Source organism: Somniosus microcephalus, chromosome 30, assembly GCF_052327205.1.
Source record: "Somniosus microcephalus isolate GS21.2 chromosome 30, FLI_Smic_1.0, whole genome shotgun sequence".
Taxonomy (NCBI): domain Eukaryota; kingdom Metazoa; phylum Chordata; class Chondrichthyes; order Squaliformes; family Somniosidae; genus Somniosus; species Somniosus microcephalus.
This window is the reverse complement of record NC_141016.1, coordinates 618,896-632,269: the sequence shown is the minus strand read 5'-3', so window position 1 is coordinate 632,269 and position 13,374 is coordinate 618,896. Positions and strand designations below refer to the sequence as shown.

The 13,374-nt window shown below is 61.5% G+C and overlaps 1 protein-coding gene across 1 annotated transcript in view; it reads left to right on the top strand.

Annotated features, from left to right (window-relative positions):
* Nucleotides 1–13,374, top strand: part of LOC147097839 (cell division cycle and apoptosis regulator protein 1-like) — a gene marked incomplete at its 3' end in the record, with an annotated part of 65,812 nt that extends 52,438 nt beyond the window's left edge. The window contains exons 17-22 of the mRNA XM_085970786.1: nucleotides 1,061–1,178; nucleotides 2,021–2,091; nucleotides 2,611–2,757; nucleotides 5,991–6,117; nucleotides 13,047–13,238; nucleotides 13,358–13,374. Coding sequence (XP_085826912.1) covers nucleotides 1,061–1,178; nucleotides 2,021–2,091; nucleotides 2,611–2,757; nucleotides 5,991–6,117; nucleotides 13,047–13,238; nucleotides 13,358–13,374 — 672 coding nt within the window. The remainder of the gene's footprint in view (nucleotides 1–1,060; nucleotides 1,179–2,020; nucleotides 2,092–2,610; nucleotides 2,758–5,990; nucleotides 6,118–13,046; nucleotides 13,239–13,357) is intronic.

Below are 13,374 nucleotides of genomic sequence, written 5' to 3'. Positions count from 1 at the left end.
CTTAAGTTACTGTATTCTGTAAGCCCCTTGGTTCATTTCCCCTTAGAGGGCGCCTCCGGCTCCCGGTGTGTTGCGGGGGAGGGGGCGGTGTTGAATACAGTCTTAACATAAGAAATAGGAGCAGGAGTCGGCCTTACGGCCCCTCGAGCCTGCTCCGCCATTTAATAAGATCACGGCTGATCATTGACCTCAACTCCACTTTCTTGCCTGATCTCCAGATCCCTTGATTCCCCTAGAGTCCAAAAATCTATCGATCTCAGCCTTGAATATACTCAAAGACTCAGCATTCACAGCCCTCTGGGGCAGAGAATTCCAAAGATTCACCGCCCTCTGAGTGAGGAAATTTCTCCTCATCTCAGTCTTAAATGACCGACCCCTTATCCTGAGACTATGCCCCCTAGTTCTAGACACTCCAGCCCGGGGAAACAACCTCTCAGCATCGACCCTGTCAATCCCCTTCAGAATCTTGTATGTTTCAATGCGATCACCTCTCATTCTCCTAAACTCCAGAGAGTATCGGCCCATTCTACACAATCTCTCATCATAAGACAGCCCTCTCATCCCAGGAATCAATCTGGTGAACCTTCGTTGCACCGCCTCCAAGGCAAGGATATCCTTCCTTGGGTAAGGAGACCAGAGCTGTGCCCAGTACTCCAGGTGTGGTCTCACCAAGGCCCTGTACAATTGGAGCAAGACTTCCTCACTCTTATACTCCAACCCCCTGTAATAAAGGCCAACATTCCATTTGCCTTCCTTATTGCTTGCTGTATGCTAGCTTTCTGTGTTTCTTGCACAGGGACACCCAAATCTCTGAACACCAACATTTGAAAGTTTCTCACCATTTAAAAAATATTCTATCTATATCCCTTTGCAGACTCTGTGTTCTCCTCGCACCTTACTGTCTTCAGATAGATTTTCAAGCCAATTGCTCTTCCAGGAATGGTGCTGTGACTGGAATCCGTCTGTAAAATGTTTGCCGGAGCCAAAGCACCGTGTTACAAGCTGTGTCACACTGCGCCTGGTTTCAGTGATTAACCATATTCTCCCATGTTGATCGCAGCCGGACGAAGGAGAGACTAAAGACAAGGAAGTGAAAGGGAAGGAGGGTGAGATCGATGACGACGCCCTCCTACAGATGGACGAGGTTCTGTTCCTGGAGGACAATGAGGAGGACTTTGGTGAGCAACACTTACTACAGGAACAATGCAGCATGGTCCCACAACACAGTGCAGTTACTGTTGGACAGTCTTGCATCCCATTGGGGCCAGGCTGTCATGCAGTGGCAACCTTTGACCTTTCAGTACCATAGCATCAGCCGTCGATAAGCTGCCCAACACCGAGCTAAACTGGGACCAGAGGGACTCGGGTAAAACCATTGGTGTGGTCCGCCCACAGCACTACAGTTTAAGCATAACTTTCTTGGATGTCTACTTTACAGTATGGGCGATGCTAGATCAGCACTCTATTGATTTACTCTGTATCTAACTCTATCGCTGTGCTGTACCTGCCCTGGGAGTGTTTGATGGGACAATGTAGAGGGAGCTTTACGCTGTATCTAACCAGTGCTGTACCTGCCCTGGGAGTGCTTGATGGGACAGTGTAGAGGGAGCTTTACTCTGTATCTAACCCGTGCTGTACCTGCCCTGGGAGTGTTTGATGGGACAGTGTAGAGGGAGCTTTACTCTGTATCTAACCCGTGCTGTACCTGCCCTGGGAGTTATTGACGGGACAGTGTAGAGGGAGCTTTACTCTGTATCTAACCCGTGCTGTACCTGCCCTGGGAGTGTTTGATGGGACAGTGTAGAGGGAGCTTTACTCTGTATCTAACCCGTGCTGTACCTGCCCTGGGAGTGTTTGATGGGACAGTGTAGAGGGAGCTTTACTCTGTATCTAACCTGTGCTGTACCTTCCCCGAGACCCCACCTAGGTAATCTGCTGCCACTCCCTTTTCTCTGCACTTGTCCCCAGTGCCCCCTTCTCGCCAAGAGTTTGTGCTGATGTCCGATTGTGCTTCCTGCAGGTGTCTCCAATGCTGATAAGAAGCCGGACGAGAAAGGGAATGGAGCGGAGAGTGGATCCGTGAAAGAGATGGTAAGGAAAGCGCAATGCAGTGAGAGACTGATCGAGGTGGGGCAGCCAGGGACTCAAGGAGACAACGAGCAGCAAATGTCGAGCCTTTGGGGTGAGGCATTTTATGTGGAGAGCAGTACCCTGCGAGTCGGGGGCAGGGAGGGGGAATGAGTGGGATCAGAGGGGGAGGCTGGGGAAAGTGGTTGCAAGGGTTTGAGGCTAGAGCTGGTGAAGATTAGAGGTACAGTGGAGTGGGGAGGCTGCCACAACACTGGAGCTGGCAGTGGTGCTGGTGAGAGATTCGGAGGTGGACAGGGAGAGGGGACTGAGTGCAGGGTTTGAAGTCGAACCCAGGGTCAAGCGGGGCACTGAGGGTGTAGTCTTTGGCTTCAGTCCAGTGGGAGTCGCTGGGCATCTGAGGAACGTTCTCAGCTCCTCCCACCATGAACATTCAGTAATAATCCTCGGGGTGTCGGTGGTTGGAGCTGGAAGGACAGCACGACTCTGCTATCATCTCTTTCTGTTCTCTCTGTGCTGCAGGAGAAGGATGTCAGTCAGATGGTGTCGCTGCGCAAGGATCTCCTGCTCGCCTTCATCTACTTCGACCGTAATCTGTGTAGCTACCTTCTGGAAAAGGACCTGGAGCTGATCCTCTGCACCGTGGGGCTGCACCTGTCCAGAGCTCAGGTACGCTGCAACCCTGCTCACCTACACAACGTGCACAACCTTCTGCACGCTTCCATCACACATTTCTGACCCTGGATGGTGCTGGACTCGGTCCTTCCCTGACTATTAGCCCAATTTTTCTCCCCCCTCCCACTCCTGGGTATAGTTCCATGGCCACAAGCGTATATTCCGAGTGACAATTCTTAAAGAATCAACTCTGGCAGTGGCTGTTGGTCTTCGAGGGGCATCACAGCCGAGCTGGATGCTCTTTGACATCGGGAATCCAGCAGGCATCACTCACTGGCGATGGCGGCTGGGAACCCTGGCTGATTTCCTACTTTCGAGTCCATAGCTAACCCCACAGAGACTTGGGATTGCGAGAGCACACTGTTCAAAGCAGAGAAAGCACCGAATCAGATTCTGTTCCTGGGACCCTGCTCTCTCACCCAGACTGGAGCGGCCGTCAGTCCCCCTCCTTCCCGGGCAAGAGATGCAGTGAATAACTAACTGACACCTTACCTGTCCTGTGGTACGTCTATGAATTTGTGCAGTATTTGGATTCATTTAAGCATTCTGTCGCGCTGTTATTATTTTGCCACACTTGGGAAAGCTGTGGTGATGGGACACGGGTCAGTCTGTGATTCCCCACAGGGTGATGGGACACGGGTCAGTCTGTGATTCCCCACAGGGTGATGGGACACGGGTCAGTCTGTGATTCCCCACAGGGTGATGGGACACGGGTCAGTCTGTTGATTCCCCACACGGTGATGGGACACGGGTCAGTCTGTGATTCCCCACAGGGTGATGGGACACGGGTCAGTCTGTGATTCCCCACCGGGTGATGGGACACGGGTCAGCCTGTGATTCCCCACAGGGTGATGGGACACGGGTCAGTCTGTGATTCCCCACAGGGTGATGGGACACGGGTCAGTCTGTGATTCCCCACCGGGTGATGGGACACGGGTCAGTCTGTGATTCCCCACAGGGTGATGGGACACGGGTCGGTCTGTGATTCCCCACAGGGTGATGGGACACGGGTCGGTCTGTGATTCCCCACAGGGTGATGGGACACGGGTCAGTCTGTGATTCCCCACAGGGTGATGGGACACGGGTCAGTCTGTGATTCCCCACCGGGTGATGGGACACGGGTCAGTCTGTGATTCCCCACCGGGTGATGGGACACGGGTCAGTCTGTGATTCCCCACAGGGTGATGGGACACGGGTCAGTCTGTGATTCCCCACAGGGTGATGGGACACGGGTCAGTCTGTGATTCCCCACAGGGTGATGGGACACGGGTCAGTCTGTTGATTCCCCACACGGTGATGGGACACGGGTCAGTCTGTGATTCCCCACAGGGTGATGGGACACGGGTCAGTCTGTGATTCCCCACCGGGTGATGGGACACGGGTCAGCCTGTGATTCCCCACAGGGTGATGGGACACGGGTCCGTCTGTGATTCCCCACAGGGTGATGGGACACGGGTCAGTCTGTGATTCCCCACCGGGTGATGGGACACGGGTCAGTCTGTGATTCCCCACAGGGTGATGGGACACGGGTCAGTCTGTTGATTCCCCACACGGTGATGGGACACGGGTCAGTCTGTGATTCCCCACAGGGTGATGGGACACGGGTCAGTCTCTGATTCCCCACCGGGTGATGGGACACGGGTCAGCCTGTGATTCCCCACAGGGTGATGGGACACGGGTCAGTCTGTGATTCCCCACAGGGTGATGGGACACGGGTCAGTCTGTGATTCCCCACCGGGTGATGGGACACGGGTCAGTCTGTGATTCCCCACAGGGTGATGGGACACGGGTCGGTCTGTGATTCCCCACAGGGTGATGGGACACGGGTCGGTCTGTGATTCCCCACAGGGTGATGGGACACGGGTCAGTCTGTGATTCCCCACAGGGTGATGGGACACGGGTCAGTCTGTGATTCCCCACCGGGTGATGGGACACGGGTCGGTCTGTGATTCCCCACAGGGTGATGGGACACGGGTCGGTCTGTGATTCCCCACAGGGTGATGGGACACGGGTCAGTCTGTGATTCCCCACAGGGTGATGGGACACGGGTCAGTCTGTGATTCCCCACACGGTGATGGGACACGGGTCAGTCTGTGATTCCCCACAGGGTGATGGGACACGGGTCGGTCTGTGATTCCCCACAGGGTGATGGGACACGGGTCAGTCTGTGATTCCCCACAGGGTAATGGGACACGGGTCAGTCTGTGATTCCCCACAGGGTGATGGGACACGGGTCAGTCTGTGATTCCCCACAGGGTGATGGGACACGGGTCAGTCTGTGATTCCCCACAGGGTAATGGGACACGGGTCAGTCTGTGATTCCCCACAGGGTGATGGGACACGGGTCAGTCTGTGATTCCCCACAGGGTAATGGGACACGGGTCAGTCTGTGATTCCCCACAGGGTGATGGGACACGGGTCAGTCTGTGATTCCCCACAGGGTAATGGGACACGGGTCAGTCTGTGATTCCCCACAGGGTGATGGGACACGGGTCAGTCTGTGATTCCCCACAGGGTGATGGGACACGGGTCAGTCTGTGATTCCCCACAGGGTGATGGGACACGGGTCAGTCTGTGATTCCCCACAGGGTAATGGGACACGGGTCAGTCTGTGATTCCCCACAGGGTGATGGGACACGGGTCAGTCTGTGATTCCCCACAGGGTGATGGGACACGAGTTGTTTTTTTATTTGTTCACGGGATGTGGGCATCACTGGCAAGGCCAGCATTTATTGCCCATCCCTAATCGCACTCGAGAAGGTGGTGGTGAGCTGCCTGATATAACTGAGTGGGCCGTTGAGAGTCAACCACATTGCTGTGGGTCTGGAGTCACATACAGGCCAGACCAGGTAAGGGCGGCAGATTTCCTTCCCTAAAGGACATTAGTGAACCAGATGGGTTTTTATGACAATCCGGTAGGTTGACGGCCACCATTACTGACGCTAGCTTTTTATTTAATTAACTGACTTTAAACTCCCCAGCTGCCGTGGTGGGATTTGAACTCATGTCTCCGGATCATTAGTCCAGGCCTCGGGATTATTAGTCCAGTAACATAACCGCTGTGCTACCGTTCCCTGATTCCCCACAGTGATGGGGCACGGGTCGGTGAGTGAACGGCATGGGGCAAGTCTGCTGGGGGCGATGGGTGTGCCCAATCAGTGAGAGCTCAGTAAAGGGGCTTTCAGTCGAGGGACCGTGGCTCAAACTCGACTCCTCTTACGTTGCAGATTAAGCAGCTCCTGCGGAAGGTGTCCTCACAGAACATGTGTCTTTATCGAACCCTGACAGATGGCTGGGAAGGAGACCTGGAGAAACTGGAGGACAAGAGCCTTGTGTCGGAAGAGATGGTGCTGGGTAAGGCACTCGCTTGGCACCGGTGCTTTAGATGTGAAGTGCTGGGGGAGTATTTGCTCTGGGTGGAGCCCCCTGCTGAGCCCCACTAGCCCAGGAACACCGAGGGCGATCGCTGCCCCAGCTGCGATCAGCACAGTCTGGGAATCAATGCTGGGTCCCAATGCAGTGACTCCACCCACCCAGAGCCCCTGTGTAACTCCGGATGGCACACTGTGCTGCCAGGTGGGCCATGCTGGCAGTTACACACTCTCTCTTCAGGATCGAGCACTGAGTGTGTCCAAAGGAGATACCGGGTCAACCTGGGCCTGTGGTTAAAAGGTCAGCCACGACCGTGTCCAATCGCAGTGCTGCATTCCAGCTGTCACCAGCCCCGAGTGATGTGTTGAATAAAGCCCAAACTACCCTGCCCTCCCCCTCTCTTCCCCCCCCCCCCCCGCCCGCCCCCCTCTCTGCCTCCCCCGCCTGCCCCCCCTCTCTGCCTCCCCCGCCCGCCCCCCTCTCTTCCTCCCCCGCCCACCCCCCTCTCTTCCTCCCCCGCACGCCCCCCTCTCTTCCTCCCCCGCCCGCCCCCCTCTCTGCCTCCCCCCGCACGCCCCCCTCTCTGCCTCCCCGCCCGCCCCCTCTCTGCCTCCCCCGCCCGCCCCCCTCTCTGCCTCCCCCGCCCGCCCCCCTCTCTGCCTCCCCCGCCCGCCCCCCTCTCTGCCTCCCCCGCCCGCCCCCCTCTCTGCCTCCCCCGCCCGCCCCCCCTCTGCTCCCCCGCCCGCCCCCTCTCTGCCTCCCCCGCCCGCCCCCCTCTCTGCCTCCCCCGCCCGCCCCCCTCTCTGCCTCCCCCGCCCGCCCCCCTCTCTGCCTCCCCCGCCCCGCCCCCCTCTCTGCCTCCCCCGCCCGCCCCCCTCTCTGCCTCCCCCGCCCGCCCCCCTCTCTGCCCCCCCTTTCCACCCCCCTTTCCCCCCCTCTCTTCCCCCCCCCTCTCTTCCCCCCCCCTCTCTTCCCACCCCCCTCTCTTCCCACCCCCCCTCTCTCCCACCCCCCTCTCTTCCCACCCCCCTCTCTTCCACCCCCCTCTCTTCCCACCCCCTCTCTTCCCACCCCCCTCTCTTCCCACCCCCCTCTCTTCCCACCCCCCTCTCTTCCCACCCCCCTCTCTTCCCACCCCCCTCTCTTCCCACCCCCCTCTCTTCCCACCCCCTCTCTTCCACCCCCTCTCTTCCACCCCCCCTCTCTTTTCCCCCCCCCCCCCTCTCTTCCAATACAATACAATCGCTTTATTGGCATGATAAGGTACATCTTATGTTGCCAAAGCATCAAAATACATTTATGGTTGAACACATAAACGCGGTTCCATTCATACAGTGTATAAACAGGTATATCCCTGAGTTTATAAATATATTTTCGCCTTGTTTATATATACTCTTGTCTTAGTTTACTGGTTGTCCCTCTGTTCATGGCAAGCTGTAACATAGTGTGCCGCCAGTGTTACACAGCTTCTCTCCTCCCCAGTAGGAATGGGAGTTTTTGGTTGTCAGTCAGATTTCTGAATTCAGGGCATATTTGTGAGAATTTTTGATAGAAATTCTCTTTGATGCCCTGATATTTTCCACAGGCTGTGAGGAAGTGCATCTCTGTCTCAACTACTCCCTGACTGCAGTGAGAGCATATCCTGTCTTCTCTTGGCAGCCTGGTCTGCCTGTGTCTGCCTTTTTTCGATCGCTAGGCTATGTTCCCCCCCCTCTTCCTCCCCCCCCCTCTTTCCCCCCCCCTCTTCCCCCCCCCTCTTCCCCCCCCTCTTCCCCCCCCCTCTTCCCCCCCCCTCTTTCCCCCCCCCTCTTTCCCCCCCCCCTCTTTCCCCCCCCTCTTCCCCCCCCCTCTTCCACCCCCCAACCCCTTCCCAACCCCCCCACTTCCACACCCCCCCACTTCCCACCCCCCCTCATTCCCACCCCCCCTCTTCCCACCCCCCTCTTTCCCACCCCCCCTCTTCCACCCCCCCACTTCCCACCCCCCCTCATTCCCACCCCCCCTCTTTCCCACCCCCCCTCTTTCCCACCCCCCTCTTCCCACCCCCCCTCTTCCCACCCCCCCCTCATTCCCACCCCCCCACTTCCACCCCCCCACTTCCCACCCCCCCCACTTTCCAACCCCCCCCTCATTCCCACCCCCCCTCTTCCACCCCCCCCTCTTCCCACCCCCCCTCTTCCCACCCCCCCTCTTCCCACCCCCCCTCTTCCCACCCCCCCTCTTCCCACCCCCCCTCTTTCCCCACCCCCCCTCTTTCCCACCCCCCCTCTTTCCCACCCCCCCACTTTCCCACCCCCCCTCTTTCCCACCCCCCCTCTTTCCCACCCCCCCTCTTTCCCACCCCCCCTCTTTCCCACCCCCCCTCTTTCCCACCCCCCCTCTTTCCCACCCCCCCTCTTTCCCACCCCCCCTCTTTCCCACCCCCCCTCTTTCCCACCCCCCCTCTTTCCCACCCCCCCTCTTTCCCACCCCCCCCTCTTTCCCACCCCCCCTCTTTCCCACCCCCCCTCTTTCCCACCCCCCCTCTTTCCCACCCCCCCTCTTTCCCACCCCCCCTCTTTCCCACCCCCCCTCTTTCCCACCCCCCCTCTTCCCACCCCCCCTCTTTCCCCCCCCCCCCTTTCCCACCCCCCTCTCTTCCCACCCCCCTCTCTTTCCCACCCCCCTCTCTTTCCCACCCCCCTCTCTTTCCCACCCCCTCTCTTTCCCACCCCCCTCTCTTTCCCACCCCCCTCTCTTTCCCACCCCCCCTCTCTTTCCCACCCCCCCCTCTTTCCCACCCCCCTCTCTTTCTTTCCACCCCCCCTCTCTTCCCCCCCTCTTTCCCACCCGCCTCTCTTCCCCCCCCCTTTCCCACCCCCCTCTCTTTCCCACCCCTTTCCCACCCCCCTCTCTTTCCCACCCCCCTCTCTTCCCCCCCTCTCTTCCCCCCCTCTTTCCCACCCCCTCTTTCCCACCCCCTCTTTCCCACCCCCTCTTTCCCACCCCCTCTCTTCCCCCCCCTCTCTCCCACCCCCCTCTTTCCCACCCCCCTCTTTCCACCCCCCTCTTTCCCACCCCCCTCTCTCCCCCCCCCTCTTTACCACCCCCTCTTACCACCCCCTCTTTACCCCCCCTCTTCCCCCCCCTCTTCCCCCCCCCCTCTTCCCCCCCGCCCTCCCCCCTCTCTTCCCCCCCTCTCTTCCCCCCCTCTCTTCCCCCCTCTCTTCCCCCCCTCTCTTCCCCCCCTCTCTTCCCCCCCTCTCTTCCCCCCCTCTCTTCCCCCCTCTCTTCCCCCCCTCTCTTCCCCCCCTCTCTTCCCCCCCCCTCTCTTCCCCCCCCCTCTCATCCCCCCATCTCTTCTCCCCCGCCTTCCCCCCCCCGTCCTCCCCCTCTCTTCCCCCCCGCCCTCCCCCCTCTCTTCCCCCCCCCGCCCTCCCCCTCTCTTCCCCCCCCCGCCCTCCCCCTCTCTTCCCCCCCCGCCCTCCCCCTCTCTTCCCCCCCGCCCTCCCCCCTCTCTTCCCCCCCGCCCTCCCCCCTCTCTTCCCCCCCGCCCTCCCCCCTCTCTTCCCCCCCCGCCCTCCCCCCCTCTCTTCCCCCCCCGCCCTCCCCCCTCTCTTCCCCCCCGCCCCCCCCCCGCCCTCCCCCCTCTCTTCCCCCTCCCGCCCTCCCCCCTCTCTTCCCCCCCGCCCTCCCCCCTCTCTTCCCCCCCGCCCTCCCCCCTCTCTTCCCCCCCGCCTCCCCCCTCTCTTCCCCCCCGCCCTCCCCCCTCTCTTCCCCCCCGCCCTCCCCCCTCTCTTCCCCCCCGCCCGCCCCCCTCTCTTCCTCCCCGCACGCCCCCCTCTCTTCCTCCCCCGCCCGCCCCCCTCTCTGCCTCCCCCGCACGCCCCCCTCTCTGCCTCCCCCGCCCGCCCCCCTCTCTGCCTCCCCCGCCCGCCCCCCCTCTCTGCCTCCCCCGCCCGCCCCCCTCTCTGCCTCCCCGCCCGCCCCCCTCTCTGCCTCCCCCGCCCGCCCCCCTCTCTGCCTCCCCCGCCCGCCCCCCTCTCTGCCTCCCCCGCCCGCCCCCCTCTCTGCCTCCCCCGCCCGCCCCCCCTCTGCCTCCCCCGCCCGCCCCCCTCTCTGCCTCCCCCGCCCGCCCCCCTCTCTGCCTCCCCCGCCCGCCCCCCTCTCTGCTCCCCCGCCCGCCCCCCTCTCTGCCTCCCCCGCCCGCCCCCCTCTCTGCCTCCCCCGCCCCGCCCCCCTCTCTGCCTCCCCCGCCCGCCCTCCTCTCTGCCTCCCCCGCCCGCCCCCCTCTCTGCCCCCCCTTTCCCACCCCCCTTTCCCCCCCTCTCTTCCCCCCCCTCTCTTCCCACCCCCCTCTCTTCCCACCCCCCTCTCTTCCCACCCCCCTCTCTTCCCACCCCCCTCTCTTCCACCCCCTCTCTTCCCACCCCCCTCTCTTCCCACCCCCCTCTCTTCCCACCCCCCTCTCTTTTCCCCCCCCCCCCCCTCTCTTCCAATACAATACAAATCGCTTTATTGGCATGATAAGGTACATCTTATGTTGCCAAAGCATCAAAATACATTTATGGTTGAACACATAAACGCGGTTCCATTCATACAGTGTATAAACAGGTATATCCCTGAGTTTATAAATATATTTTCGCCTTGTTTATATATACTCTTGTCTTAGTTTACTGGTTGTCCCTCTGTTCATGGCAAGCTGTAACATAGTGTGCCGCCAGTGTTACACAGCTTCTCTCCTCCCCCAGTAGGAATGGGAGTTTTTGGTTGTCAGTCAGATTTCTGAATTCAGGGCATATTTGTGAGAATTTTTGATAGAAATTCTCTCTGATGCCCTGATATTTTCCACAGGCTGTGAGGAAGTGCATCTCTGTCTCAACTACTCCCTGACTGCAGTGAGAGCATATCCTGTCTTCTCTTGGCAGCCTGGTCTGCCTGTGTCTGCCTTTTTCGATCGCTAGCTATGTTCCCCCCCCTCTTTCCCCCCCCCCCCTCTTTCCCCCCCCCTCTTTCCCCCCCCTCTTTCCCCCCCCCCTCTTTCCCCCCCCTCTTTCCCCCCCCCTCTTTCCCCCCCCCTCTTTCCCACCCCCCCTCTTTCCCACCCCCCCTCTTTCCCACCCCCCTCTTTCCCACCCCCCCTCTTTCCACCCCCCCTCTTTCCCACCCCCCTCTTCCCACCCCCCCTCTTTCCCACCCCCCCTCTTTCCCACCCCCCCTCTTTCCCACCCCCCCCTCTTTCCCACCCCCCCTCTTTCCCACCCCCCCTCTTTCCCACCCCCCCTCTTTCCCACCCCCCCTCTTTCCCACCCCCCCTCTTTCCCACCCCCCCTCTTTCCCACCCCCCCTCTTTCCCACCCCCCCTCTTTCCCACCCCCCCTCTTTCCCACCCCCCCTCTTTCCCACCCCCCCTCTTTCCCACCCCCCTCTTTCCCACCCCCCCTCTTTCCCACCCCCCCTCTTTCCCACCCCCCCTCTTTCCCTACCCCCCCCTCTTTCCCACCCCCCCTCTCTTCCCCCCCGCCCTCCCCCCTCTCTTCCCCCCCCCGCCCTCCCCCTCTCTTCCCCCCCCGCCCTCCCCCTCTCTTCCCCCCCGCCCTCCCCCCTCTCTTCCCCCCGCCCTCCCCCCTCTCTTCCCCCCGCCTCCCCCCTCTCTTCCCCCCCGCCCTCCCCCCTCTCTTCCCCCCCGCCCTCCCCCCTCTCTTCCCCCCGCCCTCCCCCCCCCTCTCTCTTCCCCCCCCTCTCTTCCCCCCCCTCTCTTCCCCCCTCTCTCTTCCCCCTCTCTCTTCCCCCCTCTCTCTTCCCCCCTCTCTCTTCCCCCCCCTCTCTTCCCCCCCCTCTCTTCCCCCCTCTCTCTTCCCCCCCCTCTCTTCCCCCCTCTCTTCCCCCCTCTCTCTTCCCCCCCCTCTCTTCCCCCCTCTCTCTTCCCCCCCCTCTCTTCCCCCCCCTCTCTTCCCCCCCCTCTCTTCCCCCCCTCTCTTCCCCCCCCTCTCTTCCCCCCTCTCTCTTCCCCCCCCCTCTCTTCCCCCCCTCTCTTCCCCCCCTCTCTTCCCCCCCCTCTCTTCCCCCCCCTCTTCCCCCCCCTCTTCCCCCCCCCTCTTCCCCCTCTCTCTTCCCCCCCCCTCTCTTCCCCCCCTCTCTTCCCCCCCTCTCTTCCCCCCCTCTCTTCCCCCCCCTCTTCCCCCCCCTCTTCCCCCCCCCTCTTCCCCCCCCTCTTCCCCCCCTCTCTTCCCCCCCTCTCTTCCCCCCTCTCTCTTCCCCCCTCTCTCTTCCCCCCCTCTCTTCCCCCCCTCTCTTCCCCCCCTCTCTTCCCCCCCCTCTTCCCCCCCCCTCTTCCCCCCCCCCTCTCCCCCTCTCTTCCCCCCCCTCTCTTCCCCCCCCTCTCTTCCCCCCCCCTCTCTTCCCCCCCCTCTCTTCCCCCCCCCTCTCTTCCCCCCCCCTCTCTTCCCCCCTCTCCCTTCCCCCCCTCTCTTTTCCCCCTCTCTTCCCCCCCCCTCTTCCCCCCCCTCTTCCCCCCCTCTCTTCCCCCCCCTCTCTCTTCCCCCCCCCTCTCTTCCCCCCCTCTCTTCCCCCCTCTCTTCCCCCCCTCTCTTCCCCCCCCTCTCTTCCCCCCCCTCTCTTCCCCCCCCTCTCTTCCCCCCCCTCTCTTCCCCCTCTCCCTTCCCCCCCTCTCTTTTCCCCCTCTCTCTTCCCCTTTCTTCCCCCCCCCCTCTCTTCCCCCCCCTCTCTTCCCCCCCCTCTCTTCCCCCCCCTCTCTTCCCCCCCTCTCTTCCCCCCCCCCGCCCGCCTTCCCCCCTCTTACCCCCCGCCCGCCTTCCCCCTCTTACCCCCCGCCCGCCTTCCCCCCCCTGTTTCTCCCAGTTGGGTGCCTTGGCTGTTTGTTCTGAGCAGAGAGGATCAAGGAGTTTGTAACTGTTGTGATTCTCCCTCAGGGAACCAATACCTGTTGCCGTCCTCCAGCAGTGCCGCTCCCAGCAAGCCCAGGACCCGGTCCGGAGACAGCAGCCTGACTGAGCACAATGGAACCATGGTCAACATTGGCAACTTGATCCAGAAACTGGAGCGAGACGAGAGGAACCGCGCAGGGATGGAAACCAAACTGCAGTCAATGGAGTCACAGCTGGGTGAGCACAGCAAGGACTCTGGGGGTAGGGGGGGAGCCCTGGGGGTAGTTGGGTGTGTGTGGGGAAAAGTGCGAGGGCGGGGATTGGTGTTGTGACTGATGCTCATGTTTCTCCTGTAGCTGAAGCACTGGGGAAG